This window comes from Delphinapterus leucas, chromosome 9 (assembly GCF_059928025.1).
Source record: "Delphinapterus leucas isolate spDelLeu-1000000601 "Yukka" chromosome 9, BTC_Dleu_Yukka2, whole genome shotgun sequence".
In the NCBI taxonomy this organism is placed as follows: domain Eukaryota; kingdom Metazoa; phylum Chordata; class Mammalia; order Artiodactyla; family Monodontidae; genus Delphinapterus; species Delphinapterus leucas.
The window spans coordinates 80,991,465-81,015,780 of record NC_143137.1 but is presented as its reverse complement, the minus strand read 5'-3'; the positions used below and the strand labels follow the sequence as shown (position 1 = coordinate 81,015,780).

The following is a 24,316-nucleotide window of genomic DNA, read 5'->3' as shown; positions in this document are numbered from 1 at the left end:
CATATTTTAAAGCATAAAGAAAGATAACGTGATATCTTTACACTCTTTTAAGAATCCTTTTAAATATTTAATTCCTTTGCTAAGATAACGGCACAAAATTTTTGAGAATTCCTTTTAAGTGCTTTAAAAACAAGCTAAATTAGTACAGAGTTTTAAAACAGAAGTTACCAACAGAGTAAATTGCATCTTACTGTAAAACGTGGTGTCAGTCTTTTAATATCTTCCAAAGACACATCAACTCCCATCACACCAAGAATCAGCTGGTTCTATAATAAGACAGCAAAAGGCAGTGTATTTTCTACCGAAAATTTACATATTTCTACACAATTATTATATACGTTCATCCTTCTGCTTGACAATGGTTGTATTCCATACTAGCTTAATCATATATATATGTAAGGGTGAGGCACTTTTGCTATCAACTTGCAATGATTCTCAGCTTTGATTATATTCCCACAACTGTATCATTATTATTTAGCTTAAAAAGTGAAATCTTGATGATTAAAGCTAAAGTATAAAAGACATATGAAATTTTAAATTTGATACTTCTTGTACTAATACTTAATTGCTGTACAGTCAGCAGCTGTAGGGGTGTGTGTGTGTGTTTGTGAGTGTAAACTAACTTTATGGTATGCTATGTTTAAGAAATCACAAAAATGTCCAGTTTAAAGTTAATTAGGCAATATGGAATGAGAAAACCATGGATTTTTGCTGCTGATAATACCTGTGTATACGCGAAAAGTACAATATGTGACCTTATTTGTAATAAAACAGCAGAAATTCTTACAACACTATTTCTGGTTGCTGCTAACTTCTAAATACCAAACAATGGGCATCACAGTTTTAGTTGCAAATCAAAAAGGCCATGTGGTAAACTGTTATCATAATCTTCTATGGGACATAGGATGTGAATGGTGTTAAAATTTAGAATCAGGAACTTTCGTCTTAAATGTAATTATATAAATTATAAATCAAAACGTTACAAAGAAAATCATAAAATCCAGTTAATAGTTATCACAGGAACATTTTAAATTTTGTGTAGGTGCACACAGAACGAGAAAGTCATGTCAACAACTGTGCTCTTTTCCCATGAATCAACCCTAGTCTGAGCAAGTACCCCAAATTCAAGCAATCCCTTAGATAATCTACATGAGAAGTTAGAGAATTACTCCTTCCTGAGTTATGATGACTAGAACCAACAGATAGTTAAGAATGGTAATGGGCCCCCAAAGAGGAATGACCAATGTTTTCTATGGCCACATTATTAAAGTAAGGAGTTCCACTGACATTTATAGTAAGTGAACAAACAATACTTTAGTGCAACCGACTTCACTTCATTATAAACTGGAAATAAATTTCCCTCAAATCAGGAATGTCAACCGAACTATAAAATGAGTATTTAGCATTAAAAAATCTTAACTTCTCCCACATTCTTAAATTCCTTCTTATGTAAGCTGAGAAACAGAAATGTAAACCTACTTTTAAATCAAAAGTATTTTTAAAAAATGAGACAATTTAACAAGTACAAGAGACATATTTTTCAAAACCTGTAGAACTTCAAGTTGGTAGCATTATATTACATTGACAATATTACCAGCACTATAGAAATCAATATTTTTAATGAAACTCATTAAGTATTTTTCCTGAATCGTAAAAAAAGAGAAAAAAATAATGAGAACTATCATTTAAATCAGATCCTTATGTTACATGACAATTAAAAAAACTATCCTTTGAATGTAAGTTGGAGGAGCAGTGATTCTAAAAAGGTACCTATACACCTGATACAAACATCACCATGGTTTTTTTCTTTGGATTTTTCTTTCTGAACTCCAAGGATATCTTAGATGCATTTAAAAATGTGCACACAATAGTACTGTCCATTTATCATGTAATTACTCCCAGAGTCTGAACTTGTGTTCTCATCAAGTCATAGTTAAATAGAGTTAAGTTGAATCTTGGCTCTGGGGAACTGAGAACTTGACCTGCATTTCCTTTTTCCCAGGTGGTTATCACATAGGCAGCTGCTGCCTTTTACTTCCCGCCTCACGAGACAGTTACATTGTATGTATTTCCTTATAGAAATATCTTATCCACACTGAGCTTCAACGTCATAGCTTATCATTTATTATTATTAATTTTATCAATTAACTTTTAACCTTTAAGTTTGTCTTATTTTCATTTTGGCCGGTTATGTTGAAGACCGGAAGAGTTCCAGTAATGACAAGTCCCAGTTCCTTAAAATAGATTCAGAGAGAAAAGTCAAATTAAAATTACAATTTAAACTTTATCATTCTGCATTAGTTTTTGATATCTGACAGTGCATTTTAGTTACTTTATAAACAGCCACAAAAAAATTAGTAATTGATTTTGAAAGCTTACTTTTTAAAAAGGCAGTGAAATGCCTTAGAAATAAGCAGGATCTAGTAGGCAGTTCTTTAAGCATGCAACATCTAAAATAACACTCTTAAGAGAGCATTACAAATAACTATAAAAATCAAATTACACTAAGCATTTCAATAACCCTGCCCCTCCACTCTTTTTTTCATAGTGAGTGATAGTTCACCTAATACCTGGGACCACCATGAGCAGAGTGATATTAAAATATTGTTTCAGGGACTTCCCTGGTGGCGCAGTGGTTAAGAATCCGCCTGCCAATGTGGGGTACGTGGGTTTGAGCCCTGGCCCAGGAAGATCCCACATGCCACGGAGCAGCTAAACCCGTGCGCCACAACTGCTGAGCAAACCCCGCTCGCCACAACTAGAGAAAGCCAGAACACAGCAACGAAGACCCAATGCAGCCAAAAATAAATAAAAAAATTTATTAAAAAAAATATATATTGTTTCAAATGATTTATTTAACCTTCCTTTCTTTTTGCTTCATTCTTAACTTTTTTCATGCCCTAAGCCAAAGGCTTCATGCTAAACCACAGATGTGTAGCGGAATAACATTATAAACAGAAAAAACATGCTACTGATACTGCATCTCTGGGATATTCTAGGTAAGTATACTATGATGTTCAAAAGAAGCAATATTGCTTCTAAATACTCTCCAAAATAAATAGTGATTTTTGACAAAGTGAAATGATGCAGACAAGACAACTGCAAGCATCAAATATGAAAGTCCAGTCATGAAGCCTTTTAGTATAATAAAAATAATTAAAATCAAGGAAATGACTACATGTAGTTGGCTGTATGATATATACATGTTGGCTTTCTACTTAATCCTAAGGAAGAACATGTGACCATGAAAAATCCTTAATTGAACATGCAAATTAATATTTGCAATGAAAACTGTCCACCTCAAAGAAAGGCAGATTACAGATAATTCAGAAACCTAGTATCCAAAAGACACCAAAATCCACGGATGTTCAAGTCCCTTATATAAAATGGGTAGTATTTGCATATAACCCATGCACAACTTCCCATAGACTTCAAATTATCTCTAGATAACTTATAATACCTAATACAATGTAAATAGTTGTAAATACAATGTAAATGTTATGTAAACAGTTGCCAGTGCCTGGCAAATTCAAGTTTTGCTTTTAAGAACTTTCTGAAATTCTTTTGTCCTGAATGTTTTCAATCTGCAGTTGGTTGTGCCTACAGACATGGAACACATGGATATGGAGGACTGACCGTATATGTATACGCACAGTTTTAAAAATGGTAGCATGGTATAAGATAAGGTATATATGGGTGCACTCTTTTTCTTTGCATAACTTTTACATTTACAGAGAATACCATAATTTGCTTCTCAATATGGTAATATGTGCTCCCCAAATGAGATACTAGTCTTCTAACATATTAGACAAATTTATGAACTTATTTGTGCCTGACTTCCATTTTCTCCCTCCTTCATTAAGCAGACCAAAAAAATTGTACTCTATTCCAAGGCACTGTGCAAGTCTCTAAAAAAGAGAAATAAAATAAGATTTCTGCCTCCTGGAATTTATTTGATGTTTAGTTTTTAGGGTGCAAATCTTTTCATCTCTCTAACATAAAGAACCTTACTTTGTCTCCCAAATAAAATGAACCCTCCACAATTTTGTCCCAGTCTTGGTTCTCTTCTCATCTCCCATTATCTCCCAAAGTGACTGAGGTATCATTCTTTCACAGCACTTCTCCAATTTTCATACTGCACCTCCCTTCTCTGATTTCACTACTCATCACCAATTTTAGAAACCTTACCTAGGACTCATATATTTAGCTAACATGACACCGTCTTTTTAACCTCACTCTACTCTATCCCCAAATATATGGCCTTCTTTCTTCTGATTTCCAGAGCTCTCTTCGTTTTTCTTATATTCATTACATTTTGTGTTGGATTATTTTTACCTTTTTCTTCTTAAAATAACTGTTAATTTGATCAGCATATATTTTGAATCTGCTATGTGCAGAGATTATAAACAAATACTTAGAAATGAAAGACAGGTCACTTTTTATTCTCAAGTCAGTAAAATGAATGCTCTGTATATCCACTGACTAGACAATTCATTTGCTTCATTTGTTTCCTTTTTTTTTTTATATTTAGTTTCAGCTGGTAGAACAGCATATTTAGAACCCAAATCTCTTCCTAAAGTCATTTATGCTATCAGTAAGAACCTCACCAACAAGGCAGACATGCTGGTTAATGAACTTCTGGTCATAGGAAATACAACAGGGCATAGTTATTGACTCCTCCTATCATATTTTGTCCTGTGATGGATTTGGATACGTGAAACATTTTGACCATAGATTTAGTTGACCATGTGACCTTAAATAAATATGTGATGTCAAGGAGGAACACTGGACAGTAATTTTAGCGAGGGCTTGAGGTAAGCAAGCTTCACTTTATCTTTCTCAGCACGCAAGGCTGCTGCTAATAGTGCCTATTTTTCTTCTAACTTCCTGTGTATGTTTACTTTACAAGAACCAAATGATAAGTAATTCTAAATGGATTGCATTCTGCCCTTTGGGTTCATCATTGCATTCAGAAAAGCAGTATCAGCATATAATTGAACTCCAAGTAGGAAAAGGGGTTACTGAATTAGCATTTACTTTTCAGGGCTTAATATTTTAAGTCTCTCCAATATATTACATTAGTAAAACTGTTAATAAAGTCTTCTCTAATTAAGTTAAGCGTATGAGTAAATCTTAAATATGATAATTACTATTGATAACTTTCATACCAGGAAAGTAAAAATTACATTAAAACATGATTTCCCAACTTTGGCCCTATTCATATTTTGAGCTGGATAATTCTTTGTTGTGTGTGTGTATGTGTGTGTGTTGGGTGTGTGTGTGTGACTGTTTTGTGCATTGTGTGGGATGTCTAACAGCATCCCTGGCATCTATTCATTGGATGCCGGTAGCAACCCCTCCCTATTCAGTCATGACAATCAATAATACCTATGGATATTTCCAAATGACCTGAGGGGCAAAATTACCACCAGTTGAGAACCACTGCTTTGAAATTTGGCATACCTGTACTAAAATTTCTATTGTGTAGTGGACAGATTAACATGTTTTTATTTGTTATTTCACACCAGATTTGATCACTTCAATGGCTCTTTCCATAAATATTTGGGGTTGAATCTAAAGCAAGAAATTATATATGAAGAGGTGGTTAGGTTTGTGATTGTTCCAGGATAGAGTAAGATACTTTCTATTTAACTGCATGTACTTTTCTGAGTTTTGTTGAGTCTGGTTTGAGATATGGAGGATATACATGCTTCTGCTAGCTGAAGTCTATTTTAAAAATACCTTCTTCACAATTCCTGTTCAAAATCTGCAGTAATAGGTACTAATTTATGTGACTTTAGTATTATTTTACATAAAAATTCAAAAAGTTATCAAAATGGTCTTAAATTCAAGATTAGAGGTTTGAAATTCTACATCCTCAATGGCAACTGAAATATAACACTTTACATCTGTGGTTCTCCACTACACATAAGTCTACGTTTTTATGTAAATTATCTAAATTCTAGCGAAGAATGTTGTGACAGAAGGAATTTTGAAAGGGTTTCATGAACAGGAAAAGAGAAATGGAAGCTAGAAAGAAATAGAAGTCAGCTGTGTGCTTTTGTTATGACAATTTTTGGTTGAACAGCCTAGCTTACCAGTGCATCCAGGTATACATTTGTCCACTGGACTTGCTTAGCTTTGTCTCCTGCTAAAACCATTGGTCTTCCCAGAACATCCAAATATTCCTATATATACATATACATAAAAAAAGAGTTACGTGGTTGAAAACTAGAAATGCAGTGCTAAAAAAAACCCAAAAAAACTCCACAGAGAAAAAATTATCTAGAGTTAAAAATGAAGATGGAATCAAAATTATTAAGAAAGTTAAGCATATAATCACTCAATTCCTACTTTGGGTACTCCATAAATGGTATGTCTGCGTACTTAGAATCAACAATATTTGACTTACATTATTTATACAATGTATCTACCCCAGTTTTTTTTCTAGTAACAAAATATTCTCTTTCTGAGGTTCAGCCAACAATAAGTGAAATACGTTCCTTGTGAATTGTTTTATGTTAATCTAAACTATTTAAGGCTCTGTGATTTACTGGATGGAACTACACAAATTTGAAATAATAAAGCAGCCACGTACTTGTTTTCATATCACAGATTATTTGGCTGAAATTCAAAACTACATTTAAACATATCAAAGAATACATGAAATACTGTGCCAAATCTAGACATCAGGCTTAAATGCAGCTGCTGTTTCATTTCAAAATTCAATGTATTCAGTATTCATTTCCACAAATGCCACGTTATCTGTGCTAAATTTTGACTTAGTTTATTTTGTAGACCCTCAGTTATGTTTAGAATTAATGAGTTTAAATAGCAATTTAGGAATATTTAAAAATAATACATATTTAAATTAACTTAATTGCTTCAATCTCCCTGGTTATTTAACAAGCATGTTTTCAACTGAATGGTTGTAGAAAAATCATCTCCTTGTTGTAAGTTGTAATAATTATTGTCTAATTTTCTATGTTGTGCCTACAACTTGGAGAAACTTATCTGAATAATTTGCAATAGAACCAAGTTGAAATTATATGATGAGATTGTTAGTAAACTGATTTTATTTACTTTCTATTATGTTTTTAACATCTGAGAAGAAAAAAATACTCATATATTTTTGCCTGGGTTCTGGATGTTTAAAAACACTTGGAACCTTAATGAAATGAAAACCAATACATTACCATGATACTCATCATTTTATTAAAAATGGAATAGTATGAATCATTTATTCATTTTCACCCATTTTCTCCATACTGAGCATATTTAAAGCAGCAAAGAAATATCCTAGTTTGAAAAAATACTTTAAACAAGTTTTAAAAAACCATACCTGAGTATTGATTCTTATTGCTCCAATGGAAGGAATTTCATAATAATAACCTGAAATATATATATATACAGATTTATACATATAAACATTACAATATAATAAAGGACCACAAAATTATTTTATGGCTTTGTAGGAGACACTGACCACTTCTAACTGAGCAAACACTAAAATATCAACACCACTGATAAATCTGTAAAATGTCTGATGAATGTATTCTCATAGCAAATACACAGGCTTTATGAGAAATTTCACTACATTTCACAGATTGTATAAAACAAATGTTATTTTTCTACAAAGCAGTAGGGAACCTGGTATCATTAAAATTTTTTTCGTTGAAGAAATTATTAAAAATACACAATGATGGGTATCTAACAATTATTATATTCATATAAAATACCTGCCTAAAAATAGCTTTCAGAATAAATCTACGTTCTTTTTATTGCCATGTGGCATTTTTCAAATAACATGTTTTTTTGGTCTGTGTATAAAAGAAATATAGGTTCACTACACAAAGTTTGAATTATCTAGGAATGTATAAGAAGAAATTTAAAAAAACAATAATTTAACCAGAGAAAAAAATGTGCATATTGTGTCACACTTCCTGATATCTTTTACATAATTCAGATATTCTTTCATTCTTAATTCTTCATGTCAAGTTATATTTGATAAGCATCATTAGTATCATGCAATATATTCCTTTATAAATGTACAATATGATCAGATGTCTGCATTTTTATGTAATGTAACACTAATATCAAAGTTGCTTATGTGTGTTTTTTTAATACAAAACATCTTCAGCATCCTATTCTTGCCTTGATTCCTCTAAAAAATTAGCCATAACTTTAGAGTATTTTAAATGATAAGATGTAGAACTAACAACTACCAAATTCTTCTTCTTATAATAAAATGTGGTCAAGTGAACAGACTTGTTACCTTTATTTTCACAGGCCATCCACTGAATAGGTCCTCTGTCATAATTATGTTGACCAACTGAAAATGTGAATACACGTACCTGGTGAATTGAAAAATGGGTATCTGTTAGGCTGCATAAAATTTAATTGAAAGGCAAAACAAAAGAACTAAAAAAACATGTAAAAGCATGGTTTTCAGTTAATTAATGTGACAAGAAAAATTGAGGCCACTAAATCACTCAGGAAGGCATCAGAGAGAAACCACATAATCTACTGTAAATATAGACTTCAGTTACTAAATTTAAGTTAGTACTTGGGTGCTCTGCACCATATGTCAATCCTGTGGCAGGATCATGACTAAGGTTTCGTTAGTAGAAATGGCATCTTTCAGGTTTAACCCAACTTCACCTGTCTCACTTAGTTAAGATATATTATTCACATATTTAGTCACTGCAAAAAAAAAAAAAAAGTCCTATTTCATAGGTATGAGATTATAAAAATGTATATAGAAAGGCGGTCATGATACTTTTAGTTGCTTAGGGCATTATACTTAATGATGGTTTCACTACTTTCACATCACAGAAATATTTAGGATGCACATGTATGATTATGATGTTAGTCGTATTACTTACTTTCTATAAAAGATGACTGGCATATATGATAAATGTTTTAAGCTCCTAGCATTTTTAAAAAGAATCAAAATATTGACTGTTTCTAATATATAATATGCAAATGTTTAAAAATTTAATTGAGATAGTATTTAATTATAGTAATTTATATATTCATTGGAAGCCACTGAATTTAAATAGTATAAAAGCATAGAAGATAAATTGAATGATGTCAGTAAGTATTTAATAAAATGGCTATTTGACTTATATTGATTTTTACCAATTTAGTAATCTAAGTAAACAGGTACTCTAAGTTGATCATTTTAGCTTTTTCTGAAGATAAACATGCAGAAAATCACTTTTCCATGAATTTATGGTCTGGTTTGAACTATGTTAAGAGCTTTTCCCTAATTCATGTCGACTGACTGTTTGAATTGACATTTTCTAACTGTTTCATCTTTTGCACAACTGCAGAGCACAAATCTCAAAAGAGGTTTCACATCTGTTCTCTGTTCTTTTGCTGGTCTTGGCTGCATCGAGATCACATCATGACAATCCTTGCCCTAAAATGTACATCAGGGATATTGTTTCACTTGTAAAGTTTTACGTGAGCCACCCTTAGGTCATCCGGGTTTGCCTCGGCTAGTTATGTAAGAAGCCATACGTCAGAGTTTTAATCACGTCAAACTGTAAGGACAAATGACTGGTTCTAGTTTAACAGAAGCTGGTGACACCTACCTCTCTCTCTCTCAATCCCTCAAAATGCAAAATGCAGTCTCATTTCCTTAAAATCTTCAACTGGTTCATTTTGGGAGCTATGTATTTCAATGTAGCGTCACTACTTACATCGTAAAATTTACTCCTAAATGGAAATATTTTTATAAACAGGTTGGCAACCCTACTAACAATTCAATTTAACTGCCATACCTTAAAAAACTGTCACGTGAATTCAGGGCAGGGAAACAATCAAGATGCTCCATTAAGCACTTGGGGATGGCTTTCATAATTAACATTTGAAAGCATGTCTCACACTTTCAGTTTAAAGCACTGCTTTGTCTGGTCGCTCCTCTTACCACGACAGCGTTCCAGTAAAATGTTTTCCATAGAATACTTTTCAGTACAAAGAAATAAATAATAAGACTAAATGAATTATTATATCTACATCCCTAGAAATCAAGCATTTCTAATAACATAGAGGCTACACTTAGACACACACCATGTGATTATTTTGACTGATGTTATTCATCAAATAGTCCAAATAGACACAACTCAGCCAAAAAACATGCTAGTAAAACACCACCACCACCACCAAAACTTGTTGTTTTATTTGTTTTACTACAAAAGTTTTGCCTGACCCCCATTGTTGGCCTCCATGGAGACCTCCATGGAGGTCTCATTCACAATGAATTGGTGAAATTTGATTATTTTTATATCCTAACTTTCCACTTGGAGATTTAGATAGTTTCATTCCTCCTCTTCCACACTATATTACTGCCACCCCGTGGAAGAGTTAATGAACTAACTAAAATTCCAGATGCCAAATCCACAGAGATGATTGCTATCCCCTCATTCTTCTGGTGTTTTTCACTTCTTTAAGTGTACCATTCTTCCTTAGCTATAATTCTGGGGAAAGGAAAAAATAAAGTGATTCCTTGAAATAGGCATGATTTAGAAATTAAGGTAAATTACATTCTCAAAGGTGTATTTTTAGAGTTCTTTTCTTATTAGTGTATTTACATGGTCTTACATAAAAACAAATAAAATGACATATAAAATAACTTGAAACACAATGTGCAGTCATACAAGAGAAATATTTCATCTGAAGTCTCCATTAAGCAAATTATTACTTTAAATCAGGGCTTCATTAAAGCAAAGTTAACTTTACATTGATAATTACAATATGAGATCCATGTAACAAATACATACTGGAGACTTCTAAGTGAAATGTTCCTAGAAAATTTGCTAAATGATCCTGAACTGGTTGATTTTAGGCCATGTTTCAGAATGTTCAGCTCTGTGAGGGTCATATATGAAACATACACAGTTATAGATGGCTTTGAAAAATATTCTTCATAATGCTGGAGTCTAGGTCTCTAACAGAAATAATGTGCGAAGGTAGTATTGAATAAACGCTGGCTAGGGTTAAAACAGTTCCAAGATTGCACTACTGTATCTATTATAGTGCCTTATATAAAAATAGAAATAAATATTAAATGAAAAGAAATTAAATAGCTAAATGAGTGGTCTTAACGTTTTCCCAGAGGGACATAAGACAAACTTTGATATCATCTGACATATAAATCAGTTCATTATTATAATAGAGTAGAGCCAAAACCGGACTGATATACGTCTAGCATTTTATAATTTGGGTTGTTTCATATACTTATATCACGGTAAATTCATAATCTTTTTCTTTTATGTTACGCTGACTTGCTCAATGGAGATGAGCAAACTTTTTCAGGCAAATTAAAGTATGTATAATACACTTAAACCATTTATGTGCTGTATTATTCCTAGAGAATGAAAATAACTCATAATTATTGACTCATGTGTAGTTATATAAGAATATTCACAAAATAAATTGTAATTTGAGAGTGTATTTAATAAAATTAAACTTAAAACAATTAAAAACCAGTCTCTATTATTAGTTGCAAATTTATATAACTCGGCCTTCAGTTGGTTCAAAAATCATTTTTTCTCTGAACAGAACATTATAATTCCAAGATGTAAATTTGACATGTCAAGCCTGACCTACTTGATCAGAGAAAACTTTTAATTAACAGCAAATTGGGTTATTGATTGGTTTCTTACAATACACCACTGATTTATTCTTCAGTTCTAGACTTCCGCAACTCTGGTTTTTATTTTGTCTTGTTTGTTGAAGACTAACATACTTGTCTTCAATTAAGATTTTTCCAAAACCACAGGGTCAACCTATTTTTAAAAGCCATAGGAATTTCTTGTTTCCCAGCAGAACCCAGTTACTGGAAACTGTCACCTCAACAATTATCAGTTACCCAGAGTTCAAGTTTAATTTACAATAGGCAAATCTCCAAGGAATAATGGAAATGAGACTATGAAGAAAGAAAGCCAATAAAACTAAAATAAAAACTTCAGCTATCGACTCATGTTAGAAAAATGATGTCAGAAATGGGTTTTATTAATTTACTGTGCGTACTAAAATTTTTGGCATGAAGCCTATAAAAATACTAGATTGGACTGAATATTTTAGGAGAAAATTCTACAGTGGTTTCCATAATTCACAAGTGTACCAGAATCCAGAGCATTTAAAATAACCTACATCTCTAGTTTTATAGCATTATGAAATAAATAAAAGTGTCCAAATGTACCCTTCACACTTTATTTTATAAAGCCCAGTGACCTGAAAGGTTCTTACAAGCCTGCAAAGATCTGATGGCTTAGTTTAATCCATCTTAGCCTCTTAAGCCTGTGAGAAATGTGTCCCTTAGCAGTAAAGCCTTGCTATCCGACCAGAAGGAAAGATCCTGGGTGGGCAAATGATGATTGGCATGGCCACAAGGCTGCCCTGGAGAGAGAGACACACACAACCAGACAGTGCATTCCACATGAGGTTATGAAATTTGGACTGTACATCGTTTAAATGACTGACTTCGCCACTTAGTAGCTGTTTAACTTTCAACAAGTTCCTTAACGTCTCAAATTTTGGTTTTATTTCCAAAATGCGGATGATGTTGATGGTAATAAACATCTTTTGTCATATGGTTATTACAATTGTGAATGAAGTAATACATGAAAATCTTTTGTATTATATGGAAAATAATAAGCACAATAAATATTATCTATGGTAATAAAGATGACCATGATGATGATGATGACTACAATGTCTCCTACAGTCAAGCTATCAGAATTCAATGAGGTAACATTTTCCATTAGTGGGATACTAGGCTTTCGTGCCTTAAAAAGAACTTAAAATAACCTGAAGTAACACCTTCCCAAAGGAACAAATTTGGCTTGCTTTATTGCATTTAGCAATAAACTCCAAAGAAAATGAGCCAATATTGTCTAAATGCCATTGTGTCCATATAAGATATATCATGGAATTGCCCAGGGTCTGACAAATGCAAGAATTTCACAAGTGACCTTTGAATTAGTCTGAGTAAAACACACAAAGCAACTTTAAAAAAGGAAAACAAGATGCAGTAGGTTTTGCCTACATGATCTTACAGCACCAAGCAGATATTTCTCTCACATTTCTTGCATGTGTGTACGTAACACATATACATGCCTCAGGATTATGTTGGTCTTTCAAATTTTTAACAATTATAATGAATCACCCTTGCATTATCAGATTATAAGGAAGTAATTTTGGGTTTCCCTTCCCTCTGCACACATTTATAGTACTTGACACAGGAGCAATAAGCTATGGACGCATTTCATTTCCAAGCAGTTATAGCTCTGCAAAGACTACTGTCAGCAGAGGTCAGGAAATAAGCAATATACTGATTTATTTCAGGTGTTCCTCTTGGGTAATGCTAAATACTTCACTGACACTAACTATGAGAATACTCATGAAAAACTATGTGTTGGACTGGTGAGGGTGAATGGAGAGGTGCCATCAATGCAATTGTTTTTTTATATAAACTTAAGCCCTCCCTACTTACTTATAAAATGACATATCCAAGAGTGGAACATACATTTTACTCTACATTCCACTTATACGGAAAAAATTGTTTTAAATTATTTGCTTTTAAAAGAGCAAAGCTACTGAGTTTTTTAACATTTACGAATGTTTTATAATTTATCTTCGAGCTTATTTATTGCATATTTATATTTATTTATGCTGGGCATCCTCAGTAAATATACTTAGCAACCGCTGTGCGACAAGCCCTTGCTAGCCTCTAAGGAGTCAATGGTAGGTTTACAAACTAACACAACCCCTAGTTCAGGGAGCTTTTAATAGAGGAGAGTTCAAGATAACAGGTGAATAAATACATAATTAAAATAATAAAAAATGGTAATCTGGGAGAAAGAAAACAGAGGAAAGATGGTGCTGAAATAGAGAACGGTAAATAAAGTGTGTGGGGAAAGGAGACCACACTAGAAAGACTGAGCAGGGAAGACCTCTGCGCAGAGATACGTGGCAAGCAGAATTCTCAATCTGAGAAGAAGGCAGCCACAGAAAAAGCAGAACAGAGTGCCTCTCCTGGTAGAATGATTTCACACAAACCAAAGGCAATCCCAATTTTAGGTGGCACAATTCTACCTAGAAATTATTTCGAGTGCATTTTTTGCACTCTGTGGCTTAAGTCTTGCAATGCATTTTGTGCTTAATATAATACTTATTCTCATTTTTCATTAGATTTGTTTTAGCTACTAAATTAAGGACTGTAAAATGTATGGAAGTAATATTACTCAGACCTGAAGAGAATGTACCTGATAATATTTTCCTTAGTTTAGATAATGAATTATCAACATTAATTTTATTCTAAGAAAGCAAATGTAAATAAATCTGTCAGAGAGAAGGACACATACACACATGCACATGCACGCACACACACGCATTTTAAATTGATCATCTCTCTACTGGGCCAGTGTTACTTGTAATTATTGTTTTCAGCTATACCGTAAGTCCAGCATAAATAATATATTTGGTTTTTAGAACACAGGTACAGTTCCTAATCTAAAGCTGAAAAATCTTTGGGAAACTGTCGAAAGTGCCAAAATACACGAAATGAAACTTTTCAGAAGCAGTGTATTTGTTAAACAGTATTAAATAATCTACAAGTTTGAATGCCCTTCATTATCACATGTTTGAACATTCCTTCCAAAGGCTTCATTCTTTCCTGATGGAGAAGCCAGGCAGAGACAATTGAGAAGGCAATGAATTATTTGCCATGAATTATTTTCCCTACCATCTGTTGAAAAAGTAATTGACAGTTTTCACTCTTATTGTATAAAACACATATGCAGATTCAGCCATTTGTGATTTGATTTAGATTTTTGTAGCCTATAAATTATTTCTCTCTATTTTGGATCTGACAAAAAAATAGAAAAGACTGCCAATCATTTTTTAAAGAAATAAAAAAAATAATCTATTGTCAGGCAATTATAACTTTAGCTATGCATTCTTTATTTTAAAAATTATTCCACATCTATCATGTTTTTTTCCCATTTGTTCTTCTCTTTCGATTTACTAGTTATTTTGAAATTTTCATTTTATAGATTTTGAATGCCTTTTTATTTTTGATTAATTCTGAGAATCAATCTAAGGGTCCGAGAACTATTTTCTAGCTGGCTAGACAATCTTAAGTGTGAACTGCTAACCAAAATCCCTTTGCTATTATACAGAAAATCAAATATTTTTAATTTTCCTAGGTCTGGGAATTATCTTTCAACTCTGTGTCTGGTTTTACTTTCCTTTATTCATTTGTTTGCACTCTATGATAGAGTTCATTTTGGTTTTGGCACCATTTTTAAGGAAGTCTCATACACACGGGTGAGCCCTAAGGAATGGCATAGTTGCAGGTAAAGATTAGAAAGTGAATGCATTTTAATGTGGAACGGCTGTGTGAGATTACCATGGACTCAGTTTTAAACTGTACCTATCTATAATCAGGTAGATTAATTCCCAAGAGTAATACATTTCAAAAGAACCCAAACATTTTGTTCTAATTCTTAAACCTTTTGGCCTCATTAAATTGTGCTGTATATCTGCAGCCTCATTCATCAGCTCTATGGATGTACCTCATCACACCTACCTGGGTTGCTCTGAATGATTTCTAATGTCATCTGGATGAAAAATGACTTTAAATGAATCATTCAGCAGCCACATTAATGTCAAGCAAGAGACTCGGGGAGGAAGTAGGATTCAAAGAGTAGTTTTCAGATTTTTTTTCTTTAAAAGCTCTCCAAACTTTGTGACTTTGCAATTTTGATATTTTTAAGCTACAAGTGAACTTCTATCTTGAAAAGCATGCTTTAAAATAAAGTTAAAATCGAATATAGAATTTTTAAATGTATTGAAAGTTTTTATTTTACTAACTCTATCAAATTCAGTTTTATACATCAGCCATTTAAAAGATAATGTGGCTAGTGAAGTTCTGAGTTGATAAACTTATTATGTAATATATGAATTTTGCAGGTAAAGAATTGGTCTGTCATACCCATACCCATCCTTAGATGACAAAGATAGACAATGATCTTCCGTATCAGTGTCTGTGGCAGCAAATCTCTCAGACTGGGTGGATGAATGGAAGATATAGAGAAGTCTGAATAAGGAGGGAAGTTAGAAAGGGTTTGACAATTCACCCAAAACCGTTTGAAGCCATGTTTGAAGATGGTGGAAAAAACCTCTCCTATACATATACACACTGTTTTTAGTAGGCACCTTTACACACTATTTGCACACATACACCCTTGGCATAAACAATTAACTATGTAAATGTTGTCTTGACAAAGTACAAATACACTCAAAAATATAAGTGAATTAAAAGTGGTTGTCTGCCATCATCTATTTTCACTGTTAGTGGACACAGAACATACAAATACCAAGAGACAAATTTTGTATTTAATGTGGTTTTCCCACATTAGGAAATTCAAAAAGCCACTGAACTTGAAGTAAAGTGCATATGAAATGTGGTACAACAATATTTCCAGAAATATAATTCCTACTTGTCCAGTTCAGATATCTGTGCTCTGCATCTCTCTCAATCCCTCCTCTTTCAAGGTTCTCCTCTGTTTTGTAACTATAAGATTTCTTGTCTGGGTATCCCTTTACTAACCTTAACATATAATAATGACTTGGCTCTCCCATCTTTAAAAAAACAAAATCTATGCATGCACATATGTGTGTGTGCACAGCTTCACCCAGAATTGACTGTCTCATTTTTTTCCTAGTATTTCTTAGCAAATTTGCAAAGATTTTAGAAAAATTAGTTTATGTTCAGATTTCTACGTCCTCATGCCTTAAGCACTTCTCAACTACCTGTCGGAATTTACTCACTGAACTTTACATAAGAGAGCTAAGCCAAAGTTACACACGTGGTCCCTTGTTCCTGGAAATACGATGGACAGAAGGAATGTCCATTTAAAACAGATATAAATATGTGTGCATATATCTGTGTATGTAAGTACGTATACATGTATGAGTGTGTATCACAGAACTTTGCTACACCACTGAAATTAGACTCACATAAAAAATGTAGTACCTAATTCCAAGGACATCTTAACTTTTCTTAGCTAATCATACATTTATTTTAAAATCACAGAAACTAAGCACTGACTACTTAATTTTCAAAGTTGCTTTGGAATTCACAAAAATTATATGTCCTTAGGAGAAGTGTGTGTCCTTAAAGCACAGCAACATTCATAGGCAAACAGCAGGATTGCTGAGTAAGATTAGATTCATCAGTTTTACAAAAATGAATTCAATATGAGTAATTTCTTATGTGGTTTAGCATGTTGCAAAATGCCTTTGTTTAAAACGTGGAGTTCCTATAAAAGGTGAAGGGGATGAGAAGTAGTGTTTCAAGATAATAATACTTAGATTGGACATTTTTAGGATATATACATAGAAAAATGATTTTGAACTAGTTAATTCTTCATATATTCAATCAACTGAACAATTTGTGAAAACAGAGGGTAGAATACAATTGTTTTCCTTATGGCATAAAACCTCTTATATTTTAAAAAAAAGGAAAAACATAAACTTATGATATGCCTCCAAGACATATTATTGTGTTAATTCTATATACAAACAGAGTTTGGGGAGAGAAAGAAAAAAAGTTTAGATGAAAATTTCTTCTCTTTTTATACATTTAAATTCTTTTATTTAAACCTGTTGAAGTTTTTTTTTTACTCTTTGAAATCAGAATCTATCTTAAGCACAAATTATGATATAGATTGTAACATTCATTGCCATATTTGTTTAAGAAACTCTTCCTTTTAGAAGAAAAATATCCAGAGGTGAATGATATTCCTGCTGGTTGGTTCAGATGATATCAAAATTAAAGAAAAGATTTATCTAAACTTATATTCATTAAAAAATGAAAAGTAGTGGGGCTTGCACTTACATACCTCTATCACAAAATAATAAAATATATTTGAAATTATGACTACAAGATGCTAAGAAGTCTCTTCCAAATTATCAGTGTATGATTAATTAGTAGAATATTGAGATAAATGTATTATATTAATAGAGTTCAATTTGGGCTAAATTTATTTTATTGCCTTTGAGTTCTCCAAAACATGGTAATGTTACATTATTGAGAGTATTTAAATAAGTGAAATAGTCCTTACTCCAGGTTATGTTTTTTAATTATGAATTTGTTCTGCAACAGAAATCATGCTTCCAACTTTTGTTAGACATACTCAAGTTACTTATTGCCATGTATTGAGAACTATCTCTGAATCTGTGTTCTCTGCAGGATGATGAGAGTTCAAAGTTAAACAATACAAAGGCCCAGTCTTATAGGACCTTGTCATCTAGAGAGGGAACAGAGAAGAGATTTTGTGGGTAGAATACAGTGTGAGGGACGCGTAGGGCTGAATACACTGTGCTATATGGGATCAGAGCATGAGCCTGAAGTGGGAGAAAAGTGTCAGGAACATCCTTCAGGGGGTGATGATTGCCCAGGATTCTGAACAATGAGTAGCAGTTACTAAATAAAGTAAGTAATGCACACTACATCTTAGATTAATACATCTGTATCTTCCCATTACTTTTCATTCTACTGATGTTTTTGAAACAAATATTCACAAAATCAAGTTACTATTTGAAAATATTCAGTCTATTAACAGTTCAGTCCATTTATCAACTTTTTCAAAAGGAACAGCTCTTCTTTATAATCAAAGTCACCAGGTGTTTTAAAAAAACTTAACCCTTGCATTAAACTTATGTCATATGACATTATACTTTAATAGCATGTGCAGTATCAAAGAGTTGAGTATTAAAAATACTCAATACTCAATAATTTGAAGGTATGTGTATTGGGTTGGCCAAAAAGGTCACTCGGTTAATGAATATGTTGTTCAATAAAGTTCCTAGTGAAAATGAAAAATGTGTCTTTTATTTTTACTTAAAACTGAACAAACTTTTTGGCCAACCCAATATGTCTATGTTTTCAACTCCAATCATTTTTAAAGTACCTAAGGGTGTTTCAAAGTGTCCCAGATTTTTTCATCAATACTCTACCCCATTATTCACAATATTTTGCCTGCCAAAATATATAACTTATATATATTTACCTAAATGTATTAATATACATTTTTTTCTCTTTTTAATTCCTCACACACATATAAAACAATTCATTAGAGTTAATGACGAGTCACACCTCTCAAAATGGTAAAAATTTCAATTAAAAGCCAAGTAAACTGGCATTTTACCCTTAAGAGTCCCCTTGTGAAATATACAATTTCTGTTGAAATTGTGGAAACACAAGATATAGGTTATAATTTTTCATTACTTATTTATGGATCCTTAGCATTTTAACAAACCAAGTTGAGAATCATTGTTCTTTTATAAAATTTGGAGAGTCAGTCAGAAAATTGAAATAAGCTGATAGTAGCAGTGCTAGAAAAAACAGTTACATTTGATATTTTCCACACTATCAGTAGGTTCAGCCACATGGGTGAACTTTCAAAACAGGTCTTTCTACAATACTTTCCTCTGCAGTAGAACAAACAAAGAAACAAATATATTCCTATATAGGCTTCTATAATTTCAAATTATTTTATTAATGAATTAGTCATAAGGTACTTATGAATCTCACAGAAGATATCTAACATTTAATTCAGTGATTAGCTTATAATCCATCTGTATGACTTTATAATCAGCACACTAATGTTTTAACCAAAAATGTCTTCCCTCACCACCCCCGCCACTCTCTCTTTAAAAACCACCTAAATTACTATTAAATTTCAAACATTGGAAAAATTACACTCACTTTTTTGTCTTTGTTGTATTTGGTAAATATCTCCTGAGCTCTCTCTTCTCCTCCATCCGTGAACAACATGATAATCTTATTGCAGTTGGCTCTAGACACATTATACTGTTAAAAAAAAATGTGTATCATTCATAATAAAATGTAGGCAGTATAAAAGCAATATGGAAAGAGCATGCACAGGTTGCAAGTAATGACTGAAGTATCTGCTCAATAAGTCAATTCTAAGAACCAGTTCCTGGATCAAGCCAGGCCTACGCATCCCTACACAGGGGCTCTGCCTCATTCCCAACACCCACGGGTCTCCCTTCCTTCAGGCTTCTGATCAAAGGTCACCTTACCAGTGAGGACTTTCCTGACAACTTTCCCCTCCCAGGCTGTATTTTTCTCCATAGCATTTCACATTTGTTTACATGTAGTATATATTTTGTTTGTCTTTTTATTATTGGCTTCTCCCAATAGAATGTTAAATGCCAAAAGGGCATAAACTTGTGTCGTTTTTGTTCAGTGTTGTTTCCTTGCCTAGATGAATGCCTAGCACGTAATAACCTCTCAGTGGTTAATTAATAAATGGGTTTTAAATTAATTAATGGCCATGATGTCAATTGTATACCCCTATAATTTACACGAAAAACAAAGAAATAATATAATAAAATGTGCATAGCTTTTCACATATATTTTCAATCTATTCACAAACATTTGTTCCTCTCTTCCCTCCTTCATCTCACTTTATTCACTTTACATTTCTGAAACTGCAGTGTTGATCCCTAATGCCCAGTTCTCTTTCCTATCTTTGTAAATGTCGACAGCTACTTCCAGAATATTCTCCTATCTGCTCGCAAGCAGCCACACATATTCTAATCCTGAAAGACTCAATTCCAGTGGTAAATCCTTTCTTACACTTTCTTTAAGGTCCCCAAAGAGTTGGATTTAGGTAAACAATGGATTAGCATCAAAGGGCCATGAAAATGCACAATTAATTTAGAAAGCTGTATTTCTCTGAGGTCTGAAATTATAATCTCAGCCTTTCTACTGTTGTGAAATGTGTTTGTGAAAGTGTTGAGAACAAAAGATTCACACCAATTTATGAATGCTCAGCTTCTTCGAAAATGTCAACCCTCTAGTTCAGCAATATTCAAAGGAGATACAATGTGAGCCTAATTTGTAATTTTAACCCTCTAATGGTCACATTAAAGAAAGTAAAAAGAAATATCTGAAATTCTAATAACATATTTAACTCAGTCGTTCAAAAATGTTATCAATTCAACATCAAATAATATAAAAGTTACTGAGATAATATACTTTTTTTTCTTTCATAATAAGTACTAAAATTTCAGTGTGTACGTGTAACACATTTCAGTTCAGGCCAGGCACATTTCAAGTGCACAACACCCACTTGTGATCATGGTTATCACACTGGACAGCACAGTTTTGGTGTTTAAGTGACTAATACATTTTTTTAAAAATCACTAATTCTCCTATAGTATTTAAGCTTATTGAAGGTCCCTATTCCTATTTGTCAAAAAAGGAAATCCCATTTCCTGTGGAAAAGTTAATGAAGACAACATTTTGCTTTACTGATGAAAAGATCCTGTTTCATATATTCTTATCCCATTGACTAGGCCATTAGGCCATGCGGAGTTAAGGCTTTTAACCAAGTATTGTGAAAACTCAAGTATTAACTAATACAATTTATCACATTCAGGCACCATTCTTATTTTTGAAGATAATTATCTGAAAATTTGACCATACAAAAATTTACATATTTTATCATCAAAATAATTTTGTGAAAGGTATTGAAGTCCCTTAAACTAAAATTAGTTTCTCTAATGACTTGTGTTTTCTATTTGCGTATGTAAAATGGGCAAAATAATATTTACCTAAAGGACTGTCTCAGAAAAGTGATAAAGTAACTGAAGTTTTTAGAACAGAACTTGGTTTCATTTTTTGAAGTAGTGGCGGTATTCTTATTATTATCACTAAATACAAGTATCAAAGCTACTTTTAGCACATTGAGTCTTGCTGATCATTCGTAAGACACCCACAAAAAGAGGAACGCAGAAATGTGTTTTCAACATCCTTTTTCCTCAGGACTTGTGGGAAAGCAGAGTCTATCTCAGCAATTTTTCACTGGGTTTGCAGCTATCTAAAGAATCACACAGTCACAAGAAGTATACGTAACTGGCTTGGAAGGAACTAAGCCAAGGAAAGAAATTGATTATGTCAATAAAAATACAACAGCTAGGGTTGGTAATTTATGTTAATATGGTATTTCATGACACACTGTTGTATCTCTGTGTGGCCAGTATGTAGCACAGCATCTATCATATGCACTCAATAAAATTTTTTTGGAAAAATGCATCTCAATATATTTGTCAATATTTTATGAAATGCTAACTGAAAACTAATTCAAATCTTAACGTCTAATTCTATTTGACACTTGATTCAGTGATCTTAAGGGTAAACCTTGCCGGGACAAACAAAAGAGAAGGAATGGCATTGCATGATGAGAAAAAGACTAGAAGTGTCTGAAAGAGGTAACAGAACATGCTTCAGCTCAATAAGGCAAGCCATGGCATTTGGGAAAATTATTTTAAAATGAAGAATTGCAATATCTAAGTGACATGTGGAAAGCAAAACACATGAGGTTTACTATTGAGGACATATTAAAAATGATTTACAACTTTGGTAAAGGCAGTGGGAGAGGCCAATAGGAGTTAGATCATATTTTATCAGCAACTAATAATGAACGTGCGAGTTAACGTGGCCCCTCTACATGACTGCCTCTGAAATAGTACATTAGGCTTGAGACTTCTCATCATCATTTCACAACGGAAACCTGAATAGGAGGGAATGAGTGAGGCCAGTTAACAACACTAAGAGGAATAATTAAAATGCCAAGATCTAGAAAACTTGATTATTGACTCAAGAGAAAAAAGTTAATATAAAAACCTTTCACATTCCTTTACTACAGAAAGAATATATTCCACTCTAATGATCAATTATGCTTGATTTTCAAAGCTTTGAGTTTTCATTTTTTTATTAATAAACATACATTATTTAATAATCATATGCATTTTACCAAAGAAAATTTCCCCTGAAAACTGCAGTGTGGAACTTCTTTGCTTTTCTAACTCCTTACTTGCTTATCTAATGGTATCTAAAAAAAATATCACTACCTCAAACTCTAAATAATTGAAAATTCTACTCTCACATTCCCTCTTTGTAGACTCCTGTGCCACCATCCACCTAGTTTTCCGGTTCAGAGAACTTGGAATCACCCCCTCCCCCTCCCCGCAACCCCTCCTACCCACCCAATCAGGTCACTCGCCTTAACATCTCTGCATGTCTAGTCCAACACCAGGATTTCTACAATAGCTTCTTAACGTAGAGTCGGATGATGTCTTTCTCCTACCACAAACTTTTCATTTGCTCCTACACACTTCATTTAAAGACAGCTTATGGTCTTCCCATTTCCATCACCTCTCCCCTACTGCTTATGGCCCAGCCATACCAATCCACCTGCAATTCTTTCAATGTGCATGACACCCCATGCTTCTGTGCCTTTGTCGATGCTGTTCATTTTATCTCCCTCACCACCTACCTAGATTCTGCTCATTCTTCAAAATCCTGTTTTCAAGAAAGTGCAACAATTTTCTGACCTCCTTTGGGTAAGTTGAGCCCCCTTCCCCAAGCTGCTCCGAGCAAACACACCGTGAATACCCTGTAACAGCACTAACATGTTATATGAGAAATGATGATTTAGCATGTTATGCTCGACCTTCTTGAGAGCAAATGGTTTTGTTTATGTCTGGAATTTCAGCAATAGCACTGTGACAGGATAAATTGTGAGGCACTCAATAAATATTGGCTGAATGAACAAATCAATGAGTCATCACCCAATCAGAGATCTTGAAAACTGTTTAGAAGATTTACTTCGGGAACAACGAAATCAAGTTTGCAGAAAAGACCAAATATAAGGGCTTATTTAGTGACTCAGCAAATACGATAGGAATTATGTGCTGATTCTGTCCCAGCCACATGCTAGTTATTAATTAATTATAACACCAACTCAACAGCCTACAGTCTCATGTGCTTTTCTATGTGGTTTGCTATGTCCACCGATTCTGTGGACATTCTTTACACAACCCCAGTTAGGAAACCAAGGCAGAGAGATGTTAGGTCCATACTCTGAACCACTGCAATAATATTGCTTCAGAAGAGATACAAACCTGAATGATAGCTCCTGCTTTCAAATAGTTCAAATGAAACAGACAACATGGCCATTTGAAAATACTAGTCCGCAGTGTGAGATTCATGTTACAATATTGTTATGATATGGGACAGGTAGTAGGTGTGCCAGAATTTAAAAGCCTAACTATAGACATTGATGATTCAGTCAAGGGAATTTTCTCTTTGGAAGGAATTTCTGCTCTTCCTGTCTACCTTGATGTTAACCATTTGGACCTTTTTGTACATTTAGGAACAACCTGAAGATTCAAACTAGATGTTTAAAACTGAAATATTTCCAGA

General features: G+C 33.2%; 1 protein-coding gene across 1 annotated transcript in view; it reads right to left on the bottom strand.

Annotated features, from left to right (window-relative positions):
- Positions 1-24,316, bottom strand: part of CACNA2D1 (calcium voltage-gated channel auxiliary subunit alpha2delta 1) — a 514,071-nt gene that overhangs the window by 73,156 nt on the left and 416,599 nt on the right. The window contains exons 12-17 of the mRNA XM_022554402.3: positions 19,787-19,891; positions 8,276-8,354; positions 7,343-7,392; positions 6,099-6,188; positions 2,157-2,234; positions 192-266 (exon numbers count right to left, since the gene is read on the bottom strand). Of these exons, the coding sequence (XP_022410110.1) occupies positions 192-266; positions 2,157-2,234; positions 6,099-6,188; positions 7,343-7,392; positions 8,276-8,354; positions 19,787-19,891 (477 nt within the window). The remainder of the gene's footprint in view (positions 1-191; positions 267-2,156; positions 2,235-6,098; positions 6,189-7,342; positions 7,393-8,275; positions 8,355-19,786; positions 19,892-24,316) is intronic.